The following is a 27,050-nucleotide window of genomic DNA, read 5'->3' as shown; positions in this document are numbered from 1 at the left end:
AACAAGTAAGTAATCTACACTCGGGTATGCTCGACTCTAAGATAACTGCTCCCTTTTTAAATTGAAATTATTAATTTGCCACTTGCCCAAATCGTTGTCGCAATCGAATGTTGTGAATTTCATGTTTTCATGTTTTACCCAAACTCAGTGCGTATCCATGGTCTTTATCAGATATTTTGAAGTCGTTGTAATGAGCGAAATAAACAGTCCCATTTGAGTCCATCTTTTTTCTTCAATCCAAGAACCGAAACCTTTGCGATACGTTACCCAATCCCTCAACTTGTTGTTGTATTACAATAACTGACTATCGCATAAAACATCGGGGAAACCAACTCTAGAAACATTGAGTTGATTAACACCAGGATAATCTCAACAAGTAACAAAACTACAGTCGAGTGTACTCGACTGTGAGATACCCGCTACCCATTTTGAATAAAAGCAATATATTTTGCGGTATTATTCTCAAAATATACCAAATATTCTGCAAAAATACTAAACATATACTAAATGGTATATGTGGTATATCGATATAGTACCGCTGTTTTCTGCTGTTCTCTGATATTTTCTGATGTCCTGCTCAATGTATCAATTTCAGATTGACATAACTTAATAACTTCATCTTTCTTTATTTAATTGCAACTCCATTTTTTGATTGATTTTTTTTTCAATTTGATTTGATTTCTTTCAATTAAACTAGAATGAAGAGTTTTTAAATTAACTCCACAAGTTTCTAAGTTGGGTGAATTTATCTGCTAATCCTTTTTCTAATTTGGCAATAGCATTTTGTTTTAAATTCTAATTTCTTAACTTTATTTTGACAATTTTGCAAGTCGTATTCCCCTTTAAGTACTTTGCTGTTATATTCATCCAATAAAACTGCACGATACTTTTCCAAAAGATCAGAATTTTATTCATTAAACTTCATTTCCATAATTTAACTTTGCTCTAACACATTTCTAACCTGTCTTTATACTTTTATAGTTTTAAATGCGACACTGTTCTTCCATTTATTGGTCGAAATCATATGTCTAATACAAGGAAAATAAATACACTTTCAGAACTCACTGTAATACACTGCTTTATGTAATTATTATTTTCTATAACTGATGTTGAAACGACAAATGTTTCATGCATTATTTGTAACAAAACTGCATTTATAATTATTCTGCTCATTGCGATTCATTCTAATGCACTCAAGGAAGATGAATATGGAACTGAATAATGCACTTAAATCAACAATTACATGGGAACATTTATTTAATCTGTGTTAATAAAAAAACAATCCAGCATTCGATTGCATTTATATAAAGACTTTAATGATAAGAGATGGACACTCTCATTGGGTCAACAGAAGAGAATATTGTCTGATCTTCTCAATTTAATTAAAGTTTTATTAAATTCATTAGATGCTGCTACATCAACGAGTTTATTAATTTAATCTGTTTATTGAACGTTTGGAATCGAAACGAATATGTGTAAATCGTTTACAATATTACTTTAATACTCAAGGTTTGATTGAAAGGATATATACAGCATAATCATTAGTTTACTTACTTTTTAATATTTGCAACACTATTGAAAGCATCTAAAGAACATAAAATTAAACAAAAAAAACTGATCTACTATACTTCAACTTTAAAAATAAATCGCTGCGTTAAACAGTGGATCGTTTTATTATTCAGATCGCATTTTCTTAATGCAGCAATTATATATAAATGATTACATAATTGAGTCAAATATTGGAATTTCAGCTCTTCAGTTGCTCACTTCTTCATCGCTTCTTTGGGGCGAATTAGCATCTTTGCTTCTTTAAGTTCGAATTTATTTTTCACAAACCAAACTAGATATTTCCCATATGGTGAATTTAAAATACTGAATAAGAAAAAACAAAAATCAATAATTATGTGTATTCCATCGAAAATAACAATTTGCAATATTTACCAATTAGCGCAATTTTTGTACCACCAGCCATTGTAACGAAGTGCGCAATTACTATGAGATTCGTCGTTATCGCGATCGAATGTTGAGAATTTCATGTTTTCGTGGTATCTCATCGCATCCTCAATAATTGTTCCATCGAATTTACCCAAACTCAGTTTGTATCCACTGTCTTCAGCAGATAATTTGAAGTCGTCATAATGAGCATTGTAAGTACTTCCATTCACAGCAACCAAATGTATATAATGTTCGTGACGCTGCAAACTCGTGATACGATGTATTTTCTCGAGCCCGAGGAAGAAGTCGCTATCCATTTCACCGAATCCTTTGCGATACGTTGCCCAATCCCTATTGAAATCCTCATTTCCCCCAACTCGTTGTTGTATTACAATCCATCCAGGTCCAGCTAACTGACTATCGCATAAAACATCGAAAAAACCTACGCCAGAAACTCTTATTTCATGAACACCAGGATAATATCCAAAAGGAGAGCAACTTGATGGGATAAGATTATTGAGTAAAGTCTTATTCAATGTATCAACCTCAGCACGACATAAATGATTTTCTTTTACTTTATCTATTAACTTAGTTTGACTATCTTTTAGTTGCAATTCAATTGTTTTCTGTTGTTCTCTGATATTTTCTGATGTCCGATTTAATGTATCAATTTCAGATTGGCGTAGCTGAATATCTTTATCTTGATTTATTAATTTAGTTTTACTTTGCTCTAATTTCAACTCAAGTGTTTGCTGATGTTCTGTTATATTTTGAATATTCTCACTAAATATCTTTATTTCTTCATCTTTTTCAAATAAACTAGATTTAAGATTTTTGAATTGAAGTTCGCAAGTTTCTAAGTTGGTGGACTTCTCAGCTAATTTTCCTTTTAATTTCACAATAATATTTTGTAATGAATTAATTTCAGATTCGAATTTATCAACTTTATTTTTACACGATTGCAAATCGTTTTCCCCTTTAAATACTTTGTTTTTATATTCATCTAATAGAGCTGCCTCCTTTATGAATGTTTTATGAATTCTTACAATGTCATGATACTTTTCCATAAGATCAGAATTTAATTCATTTAACTTATTTTCCTTAATTTCTTTGTCTTCTAACTCATTTCGAACCTGCCTGAAATAATCAAGCAACGGTTTCACGGTTTTATAATTATGAATCCGGCACTTTTTTTCCATTTCTCGGTCGAGTTCACATGTCTGATGAGAAGAAAATGTAAACATTCTTAGCACACACTGTTCTACACTGCTTTATGTAAATGTTCTCACCTCTTCGAAGGCAGTTGTGGTCACCAAATATATTTGAAGTAGTATCAAGAAAAGAACTGAGTTTGTTGTTATTTTGCGCATTTTGAATATTTCGACAGCACACTTAAAAGATGAATTTGAAACTAAAAGCCTAATTTTAATCGACGAAGAATTCAGTTTTGAGTAGCAGAGTGATTTTCGAGCTAACACGTGATCAACGGATGTGGGTTCAGCTCAAAAGTTCGTAGTGGGAGAAATGGTGATAGCAAATAAAGTCTCTTTTAATGTCGAGAGAACCGACACTGTCAATTTTCTGTCGCCTGTCTAAGAGAGGCTTCTTGATAATGAAATTAGAAGTGGCGGCAACTTGTGCGTGATTTTTTTTTTTTTTTTTTCAAATTATGGGTATAAATTGTGTGTAATAAAAGTGCATTGTAATATTAGAGAAGAATAATTCATGCGAAGTTACATCACAGCGCAATGTATCGATAGCACTATAAATGGGCCAATATATTTTATAATATCACATAGATTTAACGCCCGCTGATCAACACTCTCTCTCTCTCTCTCTCTTTCTCTCTCTCTCTCTCTCTCTCTCTCTCTTTCTCTCTTTTCATAGGTGCCTGCCGAGTTTAGCCTCCGTCTTCATTTACCGAGAGTGCTTCAATTGCTTATCGCCGCAATGGTGACGCTGACTTTAGAGGCAGCTTAAAATATATTTCAAGGTTAAAATTTATTTAGTCAACAATTTTTACATAAGTATTGAACAGAAGAAAAAACAAGACGTATAAAAAAGCTTAGTAATCCCGATACTCGGACACTTTTCGAATTCTATACTAAGGGTTCTGATTAAATATGTATGTATAAAAATATATACGTGGTATATATATTTTATGTGTGTGAAGATGCATCCTTCTGCCTGTTACGCTTTAAAAGTGAAAGGTTTAAAAATCCGAAGCTTTACATAATTCTTTCAACCCAAATATTTAATAAGAAAACAATTCCAAGAGTTTATACATTTTTATTTTCTGTTCATATTTTGGTCGCCTTGAATAAATATTGAAATGTCTGTCAGCCCACGAGAACATGTGAATATTTGAATTTCTGGCAAACCCCAAAAATATCGGATCATCTTTTTCTACATTTCTGTATTTCGATTTTGATTTTTATTTCTGGCACCCAATTCCACAGGCTTCGATTAGGCCTCGTTGCTGGTGCATTGAAGTTGCCCTCATAAATCACAACACATTTTCTATGTTTCTCTTCTTTCTTCTTTCTTCTATTTTCTTTTTTTTTTTGGCAACTTAAATTTTAATTAAAATAGAATGAAAAATCCTAGAGCCTAGGCTCTGACGCCTCAATGCTAACCCAGTTCATATAAAAACTGGCAAAGTCTATCGAAGTGTGGATACTCTTTCCCATAGTGAAAGGGAAATTTATTCAAGTGAACACAATGAAATGAAGTTTGGTTGATTGAAAGCTCTATAATAACTGGCTTTAAAAAATATAGTGAATATGAAGGTTTCGTTGACTAAAAAATGCAGGTCAAGGAATCGCTTTGTGGCAAGCGTAACAAAGAGCGACAATTTTTCAAAAATGGTGAAAGTCTGTTGCTATTTTCAAAATTGAGATTCGACCTATTGCCGCACCCTTCATTCCTTTACAAACCTAATCTACAAGAATACAAATATATTCGTAGAGTGAATTCTTCACAATAAATTAAAGTTAATTTCATAAGTGCTCATAATTCGATCTGCAAGCGCATTTAAATAAATATGTTGACGCAAATAAATGTATGTATATTCACACCATACATATGCAAGTCATTGTGCATACGGGTGAGTGTTATAGTATATAGAGCGCTATCGCACTTACTCACTTGCGTTTTATCATCATCAACATACATACAAACAAACACATGTAGTTGTTGTTGTTGTGATTTAATCTTTGCTTTTGCACATGCAGATGAATATTTACGTCTGTCAGATAGACACGATCATCAAACTTTTGTTTTGACAAACGACTATCGCGCACTCGCTTGCAGTCGCCTAAAAATTTGAGACTGAGCTTCATACATCAATGCAACTAGCATCCTTATATGTTTAACAAACTAGCAACTACTTCCACTTAACTAATAGCAACTTCTTCCAATATACCTAACCACAAGCAGCATCCTTTTCTATTTCACGCTTGCTTTTTTCAACCCTTTTACTGTGTGATAGACACGATCAGCCAGCGCTTGTTTTGGCAATTGACTATCGCGTACTCGCTTACACTCGCCTACAAAAGTGCAAGTGTTTGAGTTTAGAAGTACAGAACTTCTTCTGTTATACCTAACCACAACAAGCATCTTCTACGTTTTCTTTCTTCGTGTGATAGACACGATGAATATCGCGCACTCGCTTGCACTCGCATTCAAAGTTTACTTTGGGAAATGCAGATGGGCTCGATGTTAAAATGCGATGCCAATAGAAATGTGTGTGTTTCATTTTGGTTGGTGTAATGAGTGTTTTCTGTCAGTAGTCAGTGGAAAATCACATGCCTTTAATCGAATTGAAGTGCTTATATTGGAATTTATTACTGCTCTTATTTATTTACATACAATAATAAACCCTTATTGAATCAAACTTACTATATATATATTTTTTTAGGAAAATTAATTTCCAAAATTTAAAAAACTTAAAACTCAGCTGTTTTTTTGAATTTTTTGTTTGAATTTTCCTAAAACATATTTGTGTGTGCTTTTTAAGAGTTCTACTATCTTATCGAGTTTCTTACCCTTTTGCTTCCTATACCACATTTGGTGGTAAGGAGTCGATGCCTTAGTTGGATGTGGCACGCGTAATTCCAATCACGTGCCACACACAGCACAAAACTTTTGAAAACTGTAAAAGCGTTTATCAAAAAACCTTCCATCTATTCGTTCGCCATCGAAGGACTTTCCATGGCAGCCACCTTGGAGCACTCATCAGGCGAACATAATTGGTTAGCTTGTCAAGCGAAGGATTCCGCAACCACTTGGCTCGAGACGAGAGGAAGGGAAGATACTGTATCTTCAATAATAAATGCATTTCACTGTCGAATTTGCCGCATTCTGCGCTACACACGTGCCTTAAATAATTCACATCGCATTTAGCGGCGTTTTTGCCTTAGCTCTAATGGCCCCAGCGATTTGCTGCGATTGCCAATGGGGCGGGTGGCGGTCGGCAGTGGGCGTGGCATGGCATGGTGCCAGGTAAGTGGAAACAAGTTGGCTACATTTTTAGTTTACAGGGCGAAAATTTGCCTAAGAACCCCCTCCCTCTCCCACTCTTATAAAGTAGTTTTGCCCCAACTTTTATGCGCTGTGCATTTATCAACGCCAGCTTCCCGAAGAGCTCTCAGATCGGAGCTGTGAGTTGAGACACGAAACACTACAGCAGCTAGTCGAAACACCAGCTGAATAAGAAGAGGAAGAACAAGTGCTGCCAGCATGTTAAAGTTTCCATGTGTCTGTGACTGTGTCTGTGTCTGATGATGGAGCGTTATTTAAATGCTCTTTCGATGCGTGCGTGCCAAAATGTTAGTTGTCACCTCGATGTTCGATGCGTAGCCGGATTTCAATCCAATTCCTTACAATGCAATCATCATCATCAGATATGACTACTTTGATTTCAAGCGATTTCAGAGCTTTAGTTTGTTTATTGTAAATTAAAGTAAGTTATTTTTGTTTTTGATACATTTTTGATTAATTTTGTTATTTATTTCATTTTCTTATGAATTTTCTTACTAATTTAATTTTCTATATTTCAGTTTTAAGCGCAATTATCCTGCTATATGCTTAGATATCCTTTTAGTCCTTAGTTTTAATTATTTTTATTTATATATTCGATTTTGAATAACACAACATTAAAATATATTTAATTAAAACCTTTTTTCATTATATGTATAATTTCCTTAGGTAATTTTATATAAGAAATCATAGAAAAACCAATGAGAATAGAGCTCTAAGAAATATGGTATGTCTATTTTTTATCATAAAGTCCGATGTTTTGAATAACATTTATATGTTTGTATGTACATATGTATATATAGAAATATATTTTTTGTTTTACAAAGAAAAAGTATTCAAGAGTTTTTGAGATCTTATTATATTATTATTTATTTTTTTTTTAGAGAATATTTTAGTTTTTAAACTGTGATGTTACAAATACATACATTCACAATATAAACTAAAGCTTTTTATTTTACTTAGAAGATATTTAAGCAAGCCAATTTAATACAATTTAATGTAAATTCAATACAGAAATGCAATATTCAGACTGTTTTTTGAACTGTAAAAATTAATTTTAATGTGCTTTTCAAAGTTTGTAAATTCAGTTCTCTTACCATAGATTTATTTATTTATTATATTTATTAAGTTAAATACACATATACATTCAAGATGCTAAAGCACTAACAACAATTGGCTTCGGCTCTCTCAAATAGATATTTTCTTATTTGCCGGGTATTCTGGCCGTCGAATCCCGGTGATTTGTAAGCTTTATCTATGCTATGATGCGAGTGTACGAACTTTTCTCTTTGGGAGCATCTTAATAGCTTTCTAGTGGGACGTGCCACAGCGAAAACTTTGTATGCCTAAATGCTTGGGAGGTGTTTTCTTTCCGCAGGAAATCCCAAACGCACACACACACTGATGCATATGATAAGACTGCTTATGTGAATTATCGCACATTTGCTGGCATTGCGAGGCGAATCTTCTAGCCATCCACGTGCCTCGCGCTCCACGCTTCACGTTGCGGAAAACCAACAAAAAAAAAAAGAAAAAGCATATACTAAGCATAAAGAAAACTAGGAAAACTTGTCTAAAAGTGAGCGCTACTCATATCTCTCAGGTGGCTGGGAGCGGGTGAAGCGCATGAAAAACTTTTAAATTTACTTTTGCCAAGAGTTTTTCCGGTACCGTGCGCCTCTGGGCCACGCCCTCACACCCATGCATATTCATTTCAAAAATCCACACACACGCACACACACACACTTGCCAACAATTTTTGTTTGAAAAACTTGCGAGTCTCCCCCGCCAGGTTTGGATTCAGTTTTGTTTCGTTTCGGTTTGAAGTTCGGTGTTTTGGGTTTTCCCTTCCCCTAGATGGCAGCGTTTAATAGAGCTTCCAAAAAATTTGTGTATTGCACTGCTGCCTGCCGTTACATGTGCTACAAATTTCCAACAACCTCCCGATTCCCATTCGCCTTCACACACATCTCTTGAGGCAAACGAGCGAGCGCCGAGAGCAGCTTGCCTCGCAACGAGGACAGAAAGCAGAGGCAATAGGACCCAGGACTTTAACCAACAAACCAAAACCAAGCCAATTCCAATTCCCCCAACTTTCATTTGGCGTCAACTGCGTCTAGTGTATGTTCTATGCCTATGTCTGTGAATCGACTTCACGTACTGTGGGCCAATAAAGTGTCGAATTCGACAAATTTAATAATGATGTTATTAAAATATGTTGAAATTGTAGTCAATATTCATATCATGTTTTCTTCTTAAAATGGGTTTTATAAGTAAGCGCAAATTTGTTCAATTTCAGAAGTAACTTCGTAAAGAAATAGCGTAAATTATTTAACTATTTCTTATTGCAAGTTTCTTTTAACTTGTCTATTAATCAACAACTGTATTAAATACATTTATCCCATTTTATTGTACACTGAAAAAGAGACCAAGTTCAATAACATTCTTCTTGAAAATTGTGTTCTTGAAAAAACACCATTTTAAGAAAAATTTCATAAAAAAAAAAACATTAGAAAAGTCTGAAAAATGCCAAATTCTCAATATAGCACAAAAAATACAAGATTTGGGTTACAAAATTCTTTAATCTATCGAAATTCCCGTAACGTATTTATTTGGTTTTCAATCTTTTCTCAATTGCAATCTAAGAGAAAAGGTTCTGTGTTCAATTGCTGCTAGCATCGATGATAAATCTATTAATTTGAAAAAAAAAATGTTCGTGTTAAAAAAAAAGAATATTTTAAATAAGGAACCTTGAAACATCAGAAAATTTTTTCTGTATTTTGTAGTTTTATTGCTTATAAATAAATTTGAATTTTAAATAAAAAATGCTTTGCCTTATAAAGGAAGCTGTAGCATATGTTTTACTTAAAACTGAAAACTGATTGGCATCATTTTCATTTCTTTTGATTTATGAGCTGCCAAAATTTAACTTAATTATTAATCAAGGTTTTTGCTGGCTGCAGCTCTATTTTATATCTCATTTATTCTGCATTTGAGTTCACTAGAGAAGATATTTCGTCAATTTGCACCACTGTGCAACTGACTGCGTCTGCTCGCATGGGGAAATTGTTTGCTGTGAAATGTTGCTTCACATATCCTGCAGCAATTCGTAAACTAATTCTACATACGTGCCACTGTCACTCACTCGTCGCCCCCTTGCCACACTGTGCGTCATGTTTTGATTGCGTTACAGGGATACATACTTTCCCTTCTGCTTCCCGTTTTTCTTTTTCTTTCGTGTTTTTTTTTTTTCCTTTTTGCTAATAAATAATTGCATTTTCACCTCAAGAACTCACTGACATATGGCCAAAGGCAGATCGAGAGACTCAACGCAGCAGGTCAGCGGAGTGGAGAAGGACGAAGGGCGAAGCACAATTCAATTTGGTGGCATATCCGTTTTAGGGGCAGTTGGCGAAAGGGGCTTAGAGGGGGGCGGGGGACAGTGTGTCTGTTTTGTAATTCCATTTCTGATTTCATATTTAGCTGTCAGTGCGAAATGATTCAATTTTCTAGATTGTTGTTGGACTCCAACCAATTTGCATGTCGAGGGCATTGCACGAACATCAGATGGATGCAACAAACACTGAAAGCGAAACAATTTCGAATTTATCACAAATGCTCGATTGAGGCCAAAGGAGTAAACTTGCATTTAGTATATTCACGAATACGTTCGAGTTTAAAATACTCTTTTTAAACTTGTCTTTTAACTTTGAATAAATGTATATTTTGGATTTGCAATTTATGCCTACGCACATTAAGTTCACATCACGAAAATCCAATGCGAGTTTTCTTATCATATAAAATGCTTCATTGGAAAATGTCTACACAACAAATGCAAAATACTTATTAGTGGCTCAAATATCTGGGGATATATTTAGCGTTGACTTAAGTCTCCCATCTATCCATCTATCTATCTATGTATCTATCTATCTTTGTATATCTGTTACTCTTTGCCTCTATAACTTACACTCCTTCTCTATATTTCTCAATCTCTCTATATTTCTCTATCATTCTCTCTATCTCTCTCTATCTGTTCACTCTTACCTTCTCTATCCATCTCCTTTTCTCCAACCCTCTGTCTCTATCTCATTCTCTGTATCTTTCTTTTTATCTCTATCTCTTTCTTGATATTTTTCTGCATCTCTTTCTGTCTGTCTTTCTCACTGTCTGTCTATCTTTCTCTCTCTCTCTCTCTCTCTCTCTCTCTCTCTCTCTCTCTATCTCTATCTGTCTAACTTCCTTGCTCCCTCTCTCTCTCTCTCTCTTTCTATCTCGATCGATTGATCGATTTGCACTGAACTCTCAGCTATTCGAAGAGTGCAACAAGCCTCTCTCTTTGAACATAATAAATGTTATCGCTTATCGCTATCATTGCCTTGGTAAACAAATATTCGCAGTCGTTGAACTCATCCGCTGTCACTAAGCTTTGAAAAGACCTTGAAGTAGCTCTGCGCTGAGCAGCCAGTGCTTCTAGTTAATTAACAATTACTTTGTATTATATTTTTCATTTTGTTTGATGATCTTCAATATCTTACACAATTTTTAGTTATTATTATAAAAAAAAACTAATCTTTAAAAATTTCACTAGCTATAAAAAACTTTACATAACATACCAATTTTATTTTTATTGCGTTAAGAAAACCCTAAAGAATATATATTTGTATATATAATATATGGGCATTTCCCAAAGTCGCGAACGTACGTTCGTACGAGATAAATTAAAAAAAATAAAATCGAAAACAAACGTTTCCTGAAACTTTTTTTTTACTCTTCGATAGCATTTGTTTAGCTCTTTGGTTAGTGTAAATTATGGGGCTTATCGATTTTTAATTTTTAAAATATTGTCAAAAAACATGCGGTCGCGAACGTACGCAAAATGGAAGTCGACTTTGGCTTAATACAGTAAAATACAAAACTCTGCGAATTGAGACGGAATATTTTAAAGAAATAACTTTACTTTTAAAGTAGAATCATGTTGCTTTCTATTAAGTCTACTCCCAAGAAAATATCAAGTAATAAGTAACTGCAAACAACATAGTTTTCAAAAACAAAAACAAAAAAAAATTTTTTTTTTAAATCCATGCGACGCTAGTAAAAATCGACATATGCTTATAGGTAAGGTCGCGAACGTACGCTACTTTGACAATCAATAAAAAAAGATTGGTTTGAGTAACCCCAACGATTTTTTATATTTAAAATATATATACCAAAATAACTTAACACGCAATGTTTCTTTCACCTGCTTGCACTTAATGCGAAGCAATTACAATAAAATGATGTTTTCGGTCGCGAACGTACGATTTGAACATAGATAAGAAGCAAAATAAAAATAAACAGTTAATTGAACATTTTTTCGCTCACTTTGCATTTTTTATCTTATTATTGGATTGCTATTTAGAGATTTGGTAAAAAAAGAGCAAACATATCATATGTTTTCTTTGTGAAATAATAAAACATAAAATTGCATACAAAAGGAGCTAAAAGTGAAAAAATTACATTTTTTCAGTTTGCAGGCAAATTTTTTTTATAAAAACAACGGAGATATGCTACGGATCCATTGTATTATGAAAATTTGGATATTTCTTTATGACATTATACAAAAAAATACGATGAATGTGAAGATTTTTTTTTTCGGTCGTGGTTTACCTTTTTTTGGGAATTGCCCATATATATTCAAATATTTTTTAAGAATCGTTAGAAATATGACGAAATAATAAAGATAGATAGAAATAATTACCAACAGTGTAAAATGGTATTAATAATTTGCTGCTGCAGGGAATGTATATTACAGCCAGAAGGAAACATCTCCGACCCTATAAAGTACATATATAAATTATTGATCAGCGTTGGCAGCCGAGAGGATATAGCCATGTCCTTGTGTCCGTCTACTGCAAACGTGTCTTAGCTACTTTGACTAACAAGATTTTGAATGTAGTACTTTATGAATATACAAAATATAGCCTTCGCTATATTTTAATATTTTGGTGGTATATTTGTAGAGTATAGTTTTATTTACAATGGGTATCTCACAGTCGAGCACTCTCCGCTGCAACGAATTTTGCAACTGTACGTATTTTGAGACAAGAACTGATGCAAAAGGTTCTGTGAATTTATGTATGTGGTAATAAAGAATAACAAATGAACAAGTCTGCCCAAATGTCTTGATGACGATTCAAGAGATATATTTAATATACTTGTATTTTGTGTGCTCGGAAATGCCTTTCTCTGAGCATAGCGCACATTTCGCCTTCAAAGAATTTAATTTTGTTTAAATTCAACATTTAAATAATTGGTGCAGGTCAGTGAATTATGATTTTGCTGAAGCGTTCTCCCAAAAAGACGTCATTCTGACAATTGTTGCCAAGCTGCTGGGCAGTTTTGAAGCTAAAGCCAGCATTGCGATGATAAGCAACTGAGAGTGAAGAGAGAAACACGTGCAGACATGATGCGTGAAAGACTTAGGAGCCATTATATATATAATATGTAGTTACTGGACAAATAGTTAGAAACAAATCGAAAAAGAACAATCTTGTCGAGATTGCACTACTACAAGATACCCAGTCCCCTGAGTTTGAAAGTTTATTTAATCAAAATCTTAATTTGCAAAATACTAATAGTATTTAATTATAAGTTCAAATTTGTTTTCAATATGATCATTTGCCCTTAAAACTTGTATGCAACAGAACACAAAAGCCAATCATAATAAAGTTATACCATTTAAATAAGTATTGAATTACTTTATGAATTCGAAAATTAAATAATTTTGTGACATTATTTTCAGATGAACAGACATTGAGCTTCTTTTGATGATGATACTCCACACAAAGTGAAAACTCTCTTGCCAGACTTTAAAGGCACTTCACCCTGCAGAATAAAAGGAGTCAGGAGTCTTTATTGAGTAATGATTGCAAAGTCAGATTCTTCTTTCGTGTGATTTGCATTACTCATTTTAAGATCGCATTTGCACATATTAAATATAAATTTACCTCAGATACATTTAAGTCATTTACTACATTGAGTGAAGTTCATTAATCCCAAAAAAAAAGTAAATTGTTTATTGTGTTTTATATAATATGAATTAAACATATAAAATACGCATGAGTGTGTCGCCTCATCAATTAGAACGCATCTCTGCATTTCGGAGATAAGCTATAAAATCACACTCACAGATTGAAACAGTGACGAAGATGCGAGACAGACAGAGAGAAAGGGAGAGAGACAGAGAGAAAGAGAGAGAGTGCTGCTCATGATACTCTCATCGATCCTGACTTCAATATAATGTCCCTGTGATACATATGTATATATAATACATACCATTTTACACTACACAGTTTTCTAATTTTAAGTATAATCAAAATTCGGCTAAATGAATCACTCAAAAGTTCTCGCCACTTCTAGTTTCATTATCAAGAAGCCTCTCTTAGACAGGCGACAGAAAGTTGACATTGTCTCGACATTGACACAATTTGCTATCGCCTTCATTTCCGCTATGAACTTTTGAGCTGAACCCACATCCGTTGATCACGTGATAATTCCAAAATCATACAGCACTCAGAACAATATTCTTCGTCGATTTAAATTAAACTTTTAGTTTCAAATTCATCTTTTAAGTGTGCAGTCGAAATATTCAAAATGAGCAGAATAAAAATCAAAACAGTTCTTTTCTTAATAGTACTTGAAATATTCTTGGTGGCCACATCTGCCTTCGAAGAGGTGAGAACAGTTACATAAAGCAGTGTACGACAGTGAGTGTTAAGAATGTTTACATTTTCTTCTTATCAGACGTGCGAATCCGAGCGACAATTGGAAGAACAGTGCCGCATGCATAACTATAAGACTGTGAAACCATTGCTTGATTATTTTAGGCAAGTTCGAAATGAGTTAGAAGACAAAGAAATTAAGGAAAAGAAGTTAAATGAATTGAATTCTAATCTTATAGAAAAGTATCATGACATTGTAAGAATTCATAAAAAATTCATGGAGGAGGAAGCTCTATTAGATGAGTATAAAAACAAAGTAATGAAAGGGGAAATAGATTTACAATTGAGTCAAAATAAAGTTGAGAAATTAGAATCTGAAATTAACTCAAAACAAAATATTATTGTGAAATTAAAAGGAGAATTAGCAGATAAATCCACCAACTTAGAAAATTGCGAACTTCAATTCAAAAATCTTAATTCTAGCTTAATTGAAAAAGATGAAAAAATAAAGAGATTTAGTGAGAATATTCTAAATAATACTGAACATCAGAAAACACTTGAGGTGCAATTAGAGAAGAGTAAATCTAAATTAATAAATCAAGATAAAGACATTCAGTTATGCCAATCTGAAATTGATACATTGAAAAGGACATCAGAAAATATAAAAGAACAACAGAAAAAAATTGAATTGCAATTCAAAGATAGTCAAACTAAGCTAATAGATAAAGTGAGAGAAAATCATTTATGTCAATCTGACCTTGATAAGTTAAGTCCCACATCTTGCATCCCATTTGGAGATTCAGATGTTCATAAACTCAATGTTTCTGGCGTAGGTTTATTTGATGTGTTATGCGATAGTCAGTTAGCTGGACCTGGATGGATTGTAATACAACAACGAGTTGGGGGAAATGAGAGTTTCAATAGGGATTGGGCAACGTATCGCAAAGGTTTCGGTTCTTATAAGAGTGATTTCTTCCTGGGACTCGAGAAAATACATCGTATCACGAGTTTGCAGCGATTCGAACTTTATATTCATTTGGTTGCTGTGAATGGAAGTACCTATAACGCTAGTTATGACGACTTCAAAATATCTGATGAAGACAGTGGGTACAAACTGAGTGTGGGTATATTCGATGGAACAATTATTGAGGATGCGATGAGATACAACGAAAACAAGAAATTCTCAACATTCGATAGCGACAACGATGAAGCTGGTAATGGTAATTGCGCAGTTCAATACGAAAGTGGCTGGTGGTACGGCAATTGCTCTAATTGGTAAATATTGCAAATCGTTATTTTCGATGGAATACGCAAAATTATTATTTTTTATTTCTTCTTATGCAGTAATTTAAATAAACCATATAAAAAGATATAATGGTGGGTGGAAAATAAGATCGAACTTAAAGAAGTTAAGATGCTAATTCGCCCCAAAGAAGCGATGATGAAGTGAGCAAGTGAAGAGCTGAAGTTCAAATATTTGACTCAATTATGTAATCATTTATATATAATTGGTTGATTAGAATTTTGCGTTCTAGATAAAATAACGATCGACTTTTTAATGCAGAGATTTATTTTTAAAGTTGAAAAAAAACCCGTTTTTTGTTGTATTTTTTTGTTCTTTAGATGCTTTCAATAGAAATGCAAATATTTAAAAATAAAAAAAACTTATGATTATCCTGCAAATGTATATATTCTTTCAATCGAACCGTGAATATTAAAATAATTAAAGTATAATCAAAATTAAAGTATTATATGTCATACACATATTCGATTCTTAACTAAACATTCAATAAACAGATTAAATTAATAAACGCGTTGATGTATCAGCATCTAATCAATTTAATTAAATTTTTATTAAACTCAGAAGATCAGACAATATTCTCTTCTGTTGACCCGATGAGAGTGCCTATCTCTTATCATTAAAGTGTTAATATAAAAGCAATCGAATGCTGGATTGTTTTTTTATTAACACAGATTAAATGGTCCGATTTAATTGTAGATTCAAGTGCATTATTCAGTTCATCTTCCTTGAGTGCACTCGAAAGAATCGCAATGGTTAGAATAATATGAAAATCAGTTTTGTTACTAATAACACATGAAATATTTGTCGTTGTAACATCAGTTGATACATAAAGCAGTGTATAACAGTGGGTGCTAAAAGAAAATTTTTATTCTTCTTATTAGATATATGAATTCGACCAACAAATGGAAGAACAGTGCCGGATTTAAAGCTTTGCTCGATTATTTAAGACAGGTTAGAAATGAGTTAGAAGACAGGGAACTTAAGGAAAAAAATAAACATAACATAAATGAGGGTTTCATAGAGTTTGGGCAGCGTATCGCAAAGATTTCATTTTCCTTGAAAGTGATTTCTTTCTTGGATTTCCAGCGTCACTAAATGGAAGTATCTACAACGCTCGTTCTGTCGACTTTAAAATATCTGATGAAGACCATGGATACGAGTACAAACTGAATTTGGGTAAATGGAATGGAACTCTTTATAAAGCGATGCGAAGCAATAAGCATCTCTTTTGAACAGTTTTTAATAAATAGGCAACCACATCGACAGGATAGATAAAATTCACTTTACCTACTCGGAATACACGCAGACATAGACATTTGTGAATACAATGAATGCCAGCGTACAACTCGTACAATGTATATTCGTTTGGAATTTGAATGTGAATGTGAATGTGAATGGCATTCAGCGTAAGTCGTAAACGCATTTTAAGTACCCGGCTAATTTCAACTATCCAATTGCCTTGCAAATATGCACATTGTGCCGCCTTAAGTAGTTGCATTCCACCGAGTGGCGAAGCGACTGCTTTCGACATCCTTGAAGTCGTTAATGCCGGAAGTGTCCTTCGTCCTTTGTCCTCATGCTTATCCTCATCTGCATTCGCATCGTTGTCGTCGTCGCACGTGTGCCAGCATAAAATAATGCGACATTTTTATGGCCCAAGCGCGAGTGTCAGGCGAGCCAAGTTAAAGCGTTGCGCTCAAATTTATGAATGAATTCTTTCGGGGTAGTTAAGGCAAGTCTCGACCGAGTCACAGGTAAGGTCATAATTCAGCGCCTCAGCGAGCCGTTTTCCCTAATTTCCCTTCGTCTCAACTCAAACTCAAACTACTCGCACACTTTGCGCTCTTCGCATAGTCGAAATTTACTTGCCAAATTTATGTGCCAACGTGATGCAAATGTTCCAGGCTAATCCTGCAATAAATGAATTGCTTGCTCTCTCGCTCTCTCTCTCTCTCTCTCTCTGTCCTGCAGCTCTGCAGTTCCAAATCCATTAATATGGATTGCTCTATCAATATGCCATAGAACTGCGACACAACTATTTATATTATAACTGTGTGACTGCAGAACATGTAAATTACTGGCAAGAGAACTCATCTCCGAGCCTATAAAGTATATATATTTTCTTGATCATCGTCAACAGCCGAGACGATATTGCTATGCCCGGCTATAAGAGATTTTTGGTGGATACAATAACAACCACAGTATTTGCGATACTTGAAGATTTGGTTGCGATCAGATTTAAACTAGTAAGAAAGCTACAGTCGAGTGTACTCGACCGTGAGATGTTTTGTTGGTATATTTGAAGAATATACTTGTAGTTTTATTTACAATGTATATCTCACAGTCGAGCACTCTCGGCTGCAACGCATTTTGCAACTGTACTCGTATTTTGAGACAAGAACTGTTGCAAAAGGTTCTGTGAATTTATGTATGTGGTAATGAAGAATAACAAATGAACGAATCTGTCAAAACATAACAGTGTTGATGACGATTCAGAATATATATTGAATATATTTTGTGAGCTCGAAAATGTGCGTGGCATACATTTCGCCTTTGAAGAATTTAATTCTGTTCAAATTCAACAATTAAATAATTGGTGTAGGTCAGTGAATTATGATTTTGCTGAAGCGTTCTCCCAAAAAGACGTCATTCTGACAATTGTTGCCAAGCTGCTCTTCAGTTTTGAGGCAAAGGCCAGCAATGCGATGATAAGCAACTGAGAGCGAAGAGAGAAACACGTGCAGACATGATGCGTGAAAGACATAGGAGCAATTATATATACTATGTAGTTACTGGACAAATAGGTCGAAAAAAATAAAAAAAATAACGATTGCTCGACTACAAGATACCCGGAATTTGAAAGTTTATTTAATGAAATTAATTATTTCGCAAAAGTAATAGTATTTATTAATATATTCAAAATTGTATTCAATATGCTCATTTGCCCTTAAAACTTGGAATTAATTTAACAAGCAAAAATTTATATATTTGCTTAGATTTCCCTATCTATTGTTATTTGCTTTAACTATTCTAAATTCTAAATACATTAAAAAATCTTGTATGCAACAGAACACAAAAGCCAATCATAATAAAGTTATACCATAAAAATAGAATTACTTTAAGATGCAACCTCAATTCGAAAATTAAATAATTTGTCACCTTATCTTTAGCTCGACCGTGATATACCCATTAACCATTTTAAGTAAAGGCAAAATATATTTAAAATATACCGAATTAATATAACGTAAAGGTTATTTTAGGTATATTGATGCAGTACTACATACCATAGAGTGTCAAATATACCAAATAGTCAGCTAAAAAAAAGTAAGACCCCTAATAACTAAACGATTTTACCAATATAAAAATATTTCTTAATTAATTTTCGCACTTTTTATCTGATAACAAGTAAATTTTCACCTCGACAGCACTTGTAATGTTTGCACGCGGATAAAGTTTGTGTCCAATTTAATAATAATTAACAATAATAATTAAAGTATCTTTGATATTTATTAAAGTATTTATGGCATTGAATTTGGCTCTTATCGCATACAAATTATAGAAATTATGAAGGAAAAACTTTTGAATGGCAAATTACGCTTAATTTCTAGGCGTCTTAGCTGATTTGGCTGACAATCTGATAGATATACCGTATATGGTCTTCGGTATATTTTAGTATATTATGGGTTTGTTATATTTTTTGAAATATTACCCCAATGATTTCTTTTAGTCTAAATGGGTAGCGAGCTTTTTTCTTAATTTCTTATGTTTTCTTTATATGAAATAAAAGTATTTTTCAATTGTATTTATTTAATGTTTTCACACTATTGAATTTGTTGCAAGATTTAAACGAATCAGAAAATTTCATTTGTCATTTACACATTCGTTAGTTCAATCAGAGTTGATCGAAAGACCTTGGTGAATAATAAATACTTCAACTCTTTTTTGATCTATACACTTTTTCATCAAGATATCTAGAAAAAGTTAGCTAAAAATTTCTAAATAGTCGTTCTTTTGAGTGACTTATCCACGACTAGAAAGTGATAAGAAGTAGCATGAAAAACATTTTGTAGGCGTCGTCACAATGTTTTGGGTTAAGTTCATTTATTGTGTTTGCTTTCTTCTTTTTTTTTTGAAGGTGGTTCTGGGATTCCATTTTCGGGTTACGTTATGTTCGGTTTGTTTCTTTATTTCATTCTTGGCTACTGTTTATTTGATTGTCATTATTTTGTGTAAATATTGACGCTCTTGTCATGCCCAGTAGCACTCAACGTTAATTGATTTCGAATTGGAAGCCACTCTTATTGTTATTACAACAATCTATGTAGTACTCCCCCGCAGCTGGCGACTGTGTATTCAATACAATGCTCCACACCTCGGCACTTGCATAAACAAACAGGCGATAGACCAGCAGCAAAGCAGCAAAAGCATTCACAAATACACTCTAACCCGCAACTGGCACTCACACTCGCATTCACAACTCACATTCAATTACCATAGATAAGCGCAGAGTCGAAGCCAAAGCCAAAGCCACTGCCAATGCCAATGGCATCCACAGTCAAAGCCTCTTTCAGGCCAAGTGCCCACTTTGTGTCGCCCAAGCCTCCATCTCTGTCTCTGTCTGTATCTCTGTCTCAGTTCCTGTCTCTGTCTACACAATAATCTGTTATATAGTGAACGCAATACCCCCATTTTTATTTTAATTGATTTTTTTTTGTATTTTTGTCTACATTTTGTCAGCAACATTTCATTGTAGCATTTTGCAAAAACACGAATATTTATAAAAATTATTTTTTTTTATTAAATTCTTTATTATTTATATATTTTTATATACATATAATTATAGTCTTTTATTTTAAAGTACTTAAATCAAATAAGTTAATATTTATTTATATTATATAATACATAATATTCATATTCATGTTAGTTCATCTAAATTTAACAATTCTGACTACTTTGCAAAACACATAGAAGAAAATCCAACCCAACATTTCTATAAATAAAAGCGGACAACTGTAAATATGTGCAGATAATGTTAAAGATACAGCTAAGTCTGGGACTCCAAGATACAGATAGAGTTACATAGCATAGCTATAAATGGGTGTATCAATATTTGTTTATACTTTTCGTGTTTCTTTTTTTTTATCATGGTGCAAACACTTTAGCCATGGCCCAAAGTGTCTGGGTTGAGGTTCTCGTTATGAGTTCTTAGTCCGCCCGTGTTGGAGCGTTTATCTTATCGGAGCCAATGAGGCAGGTATCAGGTAAAAGGTATAATACCACAGATATCGCTTGCCTCTATTTCCAGCCTCTTCTTCTGCGCCTCGTTGTTGTCTCTTGTGTTTGCTCAATTAATACGAACTTTAATTGAAAAACAATGCAATTAACTAAATCAGTTAAGCACGTCGCAGCGCCCTGGCGCCCCTAGATAAACTCGGTAGCACCTCAGCGACCTCGCTTTACCAGCTGCAAGTGAATATATATCTCGTGTACTCCTATATATATTAAACATAACGACTTTGGAATACTCTGCAGTGTAGAGTCCACAAACAACTTTACTGTGAGTTTTCGTATTTAAGAATTTCTCCGTTATGGAAAAGTAATTTGGATATTTACTTTTGTTGAAGTAAGATATAACAAATGAAATATCATTAACAATAGTCTTGAATATAAGGAATTATTGTTTTTTATGCATTTTAAGTTTTTATTTTTGTAAATTACCATATAATTCATATTATATAAATAAATATTTGAACTAAATTTAAATTATTACATTACTTTAATATCGATTAAAATTTGTATTTCAAATAAATACTTTTTATTTTACAGCTATAGTATTTTAAGCGGAATATCAAATTGATTAAAATGCAATTTCTTCTTTCTGGCAGCACTTTACTTACTTTCAGACGCAAACGCCAAGTGCTTTATAAATTTATCATGCCCAGTGAGCTAAACAGACACATTTGAAGTGTGTCGCTCTGCTTCTTCTACTTCATCTCCTTCTACTTATTAAGCTCGCTAAACGTGCTTGAAAGCTTCATGCTGTTGTTATTGTTGTTGGCTATTTGCTTTCAGTGTTTTTATCTAAATTACTTTTAATCGCCATTTAATGTTTTTGTTTTTCTTGTTTTTCAGTTTCAGTTTCATGTTTTATGGCTGCGTCTTTTGGGCGGTTTCTAATCTAATTGCAAAATGTAAGCACCCAAAGCATATGTGTATGTGTGTATGTGTCTGGAGAGATGTTTGTGTACACTGTACACTGTACATTCATATACATATATATCAAGGCCTACCTTCCCCCTCACTTGTTTGCTCCTACCAACTGTAAATAGATTGCGCGCTATCTGAAAGAAGAAACAAAAAAGTTGATTCGCTCTGCAAATTGTATAAACAATTATAAACAAACAGACGAAAGTGTTTTTATCATGGCCTAGTTCTACTGTAGATATCATTTGAAAATCCCTTGAAAAAAATAACAATAAATGGCAATAATTCTCTCCTCATTGAAAAGTGACTTTTCAATCGTCTATAAAAACTTTAACCCTTTTAAGCCCAATTACGCTATATGTATAATTGCGTCAACATCTATTGACGCATTTTACGATTGTCGAACGCTTTCCCATATCTGTTAATGGTTCATTATTATACTAGTATGGCAATAATTCACATCCGTTGTCCAAGTACTAAAGATATTTTGCTTTCTTTACGTCAGATGTATAGCAGTTAGCTACAAAATATTTCTTTTATCGTTTACTGCTTCTCAGATAGAATCTAAATGAATTTATTTTCATTTCTACAAGGAATAAATGAAAGATAAAATAAGCATAAGAAGCTCAGTTCTGATAATAAACAGTTTTACATTTAATCAAAAAATTCGTTATTAAAATCTTGAAACAGTTCGATGACTTTGTGTCTTAAATAATACTTTAGATTTAAATAGTATTATTTAGCCTCGGATGAATTGGTTTCACTTTCAGCCCCGTTTGTTTTGTCGTACCTAAAATGCAAAATCGATTGCCGCATGAAGCTAATTAATTTACAGACAACGTTTCTCGCTGTCTATGATATTCAAAAACTGTTCCCAAGAGCCCCAAACAACAGAAATAAAAACAACAATAACAATGGTCTTCGCTGTTTGTTTAGTTAATCCAAAAGCTGGTTTACAAACCAGGCGCCAAACATGGCATACGAATTAATTGTCTCGGTGTTTGTATTCAAATTTCTAAAAAAAAAAAAAAAAAAATCCACTTATTTTTTTGCTTCTTTTCGTATTTTCGTAATTTCGTATTTTGTTTATTTATATTATTTCTATTAAGATTGCAAACGTATCAAGCAAGAATAAGAATGCGAACGTGAAGCAAAACAAAAGCCAATCTGCTATTCTGGCGCCAGTGAGAGTTCCATTTTGTGCCACTGTACTTCCATAAAAGCTCAACAGCTGATGGCAAATTTGTTGCTGACCCTTTCGCACATTCATCAGGGATCTGGGATCTGCTCGCCATTCCTCCATTCCGTTTTGTTTTTGTAATAGGTGTATGTATGTACATATGTATTTACTTAAACGCGACCAACATGTATGTAATACATACATACTATGTATGTACAATGTGCATAAAGGTTGAGAAAACAAAATACAACAACAATTTTGCATCTTCTTTCATATTCTCTGCTTTGGCGTTGAGCCTAACAACAACACTTACTAAGTTAGTTCGCTAATCCAAATGCATTTTGTTGTTGGTTTGTTTGTAGTTATTTTTTCGCTGCTTGCTGAGTATTTGAAATCACAGATGCAAAATTATTGCGAGCATTATTTTTTTCAGTACAGGTGTCCCTGCTTTATGGGTGAATTGTGTGTAGAAATAGTAAAGCTTATTTTGAGCGCAAAAATTCATTAAATTGGGTTCTAAAGCAACTTTTGTAATAGTATTGTTTTTTCTTCTTTATATTTACCATATTAAAATGATGCTCAATGTAAAGTATGTAGTTTCACTATTTGCATTAGTTAAGTCTTGAAACGAAATCGCATTAAAAATGCTGCTGCCTAAACACACAAGCATTCTCCCATTCCCAATTAATTTGAAACTATTGTTTCTGTTGTGATATCATGCGTCGACCGAGTGGCTGTCACTGCTATAAGCTATGTACAGCTTTGACTGTGTCATTATTTTGTTTTTGTTTTCATTCTTTTTTTTTGTTTTGTTTTTGTGTTCGTTTGAAAGCTTTAACAGATCGCTGCGTCGCGTCGCGTCGAGTCGCAAAAACAATGCACGAGCACTCAACGAGTGGGCTGCGACGCGACAGCGCTGCTCGAGCGTAGGAGGTGTTGGCGCGTGTGTCAGCATATTGAATAGGTCGACCCCCAGCTTTGGGCATGACAACAACAACAACAACAACAACTACAACAACGACAACAACAAGTTGAAGACGAAGCACAGCAAACAAACAACGCGATCTGTTCGCAGACCAAAGACGAAAACGTAAAGCGATAAGTGACAGCCTGTCGGCTCCCTTCGCTATCGCCCGCCTTCGCTCTCCCTCTCCCCATCGCTCTGCCTCACTCACTTCGATATATGCTTTAATACTCATTCGCGTCTCTGCCGGGCGTGACGAATTTAGCGGGGCGCGCATATTGCGTCTCTTTATGTTTTTGTTTATAATTTCGTCTAATATGCATAGACGAGGCGCATGAACGACGTGGAGCACTGTGCAGCAAATACCCTGTAATCAACGGTTAAGCCTGGGCGACTTTTAATCTAGGTTTCCTCATGGACAAGTGAATTTATATACCCCAAGCGAGGGTGTAAAAAAACAAGCTAATTTAATCGCAGATTCACACTCTACATCCATCTGTATACATACATAAGTATAGGAACGTGTCTATCCCATTGCCGCTATTAGTGTGTATAAGTGGTAGAGGGGAAATATATATGTATGTACTTTTTGTAAACAAAACGCTGGCGGAATTTGAATTTTTGCCGATTTCAAAATCATTCGCTCAACAACTCCATTTTTTCATCCGCTGTTTCTATTTGCGATTTCTGTAGTCGTCCCACTTCGTTTCGAAAATATTGTACAATCTGCGGTTCGGTATTTTGTCATATCATAAATATTATTTTTATCACATTTTACGATTCGCTGTCGTTTTTTGGCGTCGTTTCATTTGCATTTGAACTTTTGTTTGCTTTTAATTAAGCATATTTAAATTTTGTGACTTTATGATTTTTACTCAAAGCAACACCAAATCAAATGGGTCATTTCGATAATATAACCAAAAATAGGCATCAATCGATTGATTTAAGATGTCGCTCTTGACCATTTGACTCGACACGTGTTAGAAACTAGTTTGAGTAGTTTACAAAATATTTATTTGAATTTATTATTTAGAATTAATGATAATGCTAAGTGGAAAATCGAAGGTCAAATAAAATATTGCTCAGCAAAACTTTAAGAACACCTCACCAAATCTTTCTACAAATTACTGAATATCTGAGTGGCAAATAAAACTAAATAAAAGCTTATTATTGTTTTTATTTTGCATTTTTTCGTTTTTATGATTCGCATTTGTATTCAATCTCGTTCATTCATCGATTCATTTGCTCATTCATATCGTGTGGTATATATTCCAAAATCCAAATGCGTTTTTGTATTTTTCGGTTGTTTTTTTTTCCAGTTCTATTTATTTATGCAAAAATGTTGTTGAGCACCAACCAACCCCTATGCTGATATATTAGTTTAAAGTTGAAAATTATTACCAGAAGAAAAAGAATTATTTTCATTTGAAGTTTACATTGAAGTTATTAAATTTTATAATTGAATATTTGGTTGTTTTGATTTATTTTGAATCATTTATGAATATAAGAAGGTATTAACATTTTCATTTGTTCCACTGTCCGTCAATGCGAAGCTGCCGAAAGTGTGCCAAATCTATTAAATTTCAACTGTTGATAAACAAGAACGAAAAACAATAATTTTGCCGCAACGAATATTGAATACTCTTGCACTCTACAAATGAGTTTAAGAGGAATTTTCATAAAGATATTCGTCAAGTTTCACATATTTTTTCCATATTTAAAGTGCATCGCTTTAAGAAGAAAAAAAAGATTCATTCGCACTGATAATGATCGATTCATATAACCTAGGTTAGGGTATTCGAAACGATGAGGAATCATGATGGATAGAGCTGAAAGAGCGTGTTGCGGGGAGGTGAAGGTGAACAAAACAAATTGCGCTTTATTTAAGTACAAAAATAAAAATCAAAACAATAAGCGATGCCACAGCGGTCGCAACTTGGGAAATAAAATTGAAAAGCGCACTAAAATCATTTTTATTTTGCCGGCGATTTGGCTAAATTCAACCCATTGTTTGTTTGTTGATAATGGCGCCACGAATGTGGCAAGGGGGGAGGGGCGAGATGCAACAGCACTCGACTGCTGTTGCCCCACATTCACAATTTTGGCCACTGTTTCGTTTTTGTTTATCCCAGAATCGGTGCGGCGTCCAAGAAATTCTGCGTCGTCCAAATCGAAGGAAGCCAAAATGAAAATTGTATTTTTATTGATTGACGACATCAAAATTAGACGAGCAGACTATTTAAAAATCGCAACGCGTTGCCAAAACCCACGAACCTACAATATCTATGGGTATATATATAGCAATATACACTAAACTTTCGCAATAATAGAATAATGTTTCTGTGATCTATTAATTGCGCTTCTGCCACACTAAAGGGTATCTGCAAGTCCATCAGTTGTTTGTCAATTGCATTTCTAATTTTGATTATTTTAGTTTTTGGTGTGTTTTCTTTTTATTTTCGGCCTCAACCCACGGAAGTATCCACAATTTTGTGGGTGGTCGTAAAATTTTCATCTATTTTTGGGGCGCCATGCAAATCGCTTTTCTCACATTTGACATTTGAGTGAGAATTATGCGAAAATTGTTTACATTTTCCGCGAGTGCAATTTTGTATCAAATGCATTTGTTAGTTCTTAAAATATATTTAAATATAAATGATATAAAAATATTTACTGCAATTGCACTGAATGAACAGGAAACGAGCTGCTTGATTGATCATTTATGTGATCAAGCGTAATATCTTTATGTGCAAAATCATATCGCAATTACATTATTTACTCTTCTCCAATTTCATTGCACACTTCCTGTTGTCTCTTTCGATCCCAAGACAATAGAAGTGCAACGACAGATAGAAGAGGATTGAAGATCGTTTCAATGCAATTTCGAATGTCTATTGAATAGATGAATAGTAGGAATAGTGAAGAGAACCCAAGACCAAGACAGAGGATTCTGCTTGGCAACCTGATCAAGGGCTTATCGCGCTTATCGATCGAGAGATAGACAGACAGGCAGGCAGTCTGGCAGGAGTCAGAGCACTGTGGGACAATCGCCATGCATTGTTGTCATAAATTACACTTCAATTGTTGGGCAGGTAGAGGAGAGGCAGGTATTAGGATGTTTTTTTGTTTGGGATGCGTATTTTGTAATTTACAAGTCTGTGAAAAGTGTCAAAAATATCAAATGTCCTGCAGTTGATTATTGCACGCTTGCTGCATTTCTATACA

General features: G+C 33.8%; 1 protein-coding gene and 1 long non-coding RNA gene across 2 annotated transcripts in view; one reads left to right on the top strand and one right to left on the bottom strand.

Annotated features, from left to right (window-relative positions):
• LOC127565593 (uncharacterized) overlaps positions 1 to 27,050 on the bottom strand; it is a 48,642-nt gene that overhangs the window by 15,960 nt on the left and 5,632 nt on the right. Inside the window, exon 2 of the long non-coding RNA XR_007954924.1 lies at positions 14,932 to 15,046. This is a non-coding gene — a long non-coding RNA (uncharacterized LOC127565593). The remainder of the gene's footprint in view (positions 1 to 14,931; positions 15,047 to 27,050) is intronic.
• On the top strand, positions 13,954 to 15,814 carry LOC117568365 (fibroleukin-like). Its single transcript, XM_052004857.1, has 3 exons — positions 13,954 to 14,187; positions 14,257 to 15,449; positions 15,519 to 15,814. The coding sequence occupies exons 1-3, from the start codon at positions 14,107 to 14,109 to the stop codon at positions 15,547 to 15,549; spliced, it is 1,305 nt and encodes a 434-aa protein (XP_051860817.1). The 5' UTR covers positions 13,954 to 14,106; the 3' UTR covers positions 15,550 to 15,814.

The sequence above is a fragment of the Drosophila albomicans genome, chromosome 3 (assembly GCF_009650485.2).
Source record: "Drosophila albomicans strain 15112-1751.03 chromosome 3, ASM965048v2, whole genome shotgun sequence".
Classification (NCBI taxonomy): domain Eukaryota; kingdom Metazoa; phylum Arthropoda; class Insecta; order Diptera; family Drosophilidae; genus Drosophila; species Drosophila albomicans.
Note: the sequence above shows the minus strand (reverse complement) of the source record. Positions and strands in the feature narration are given on the sequence as shown.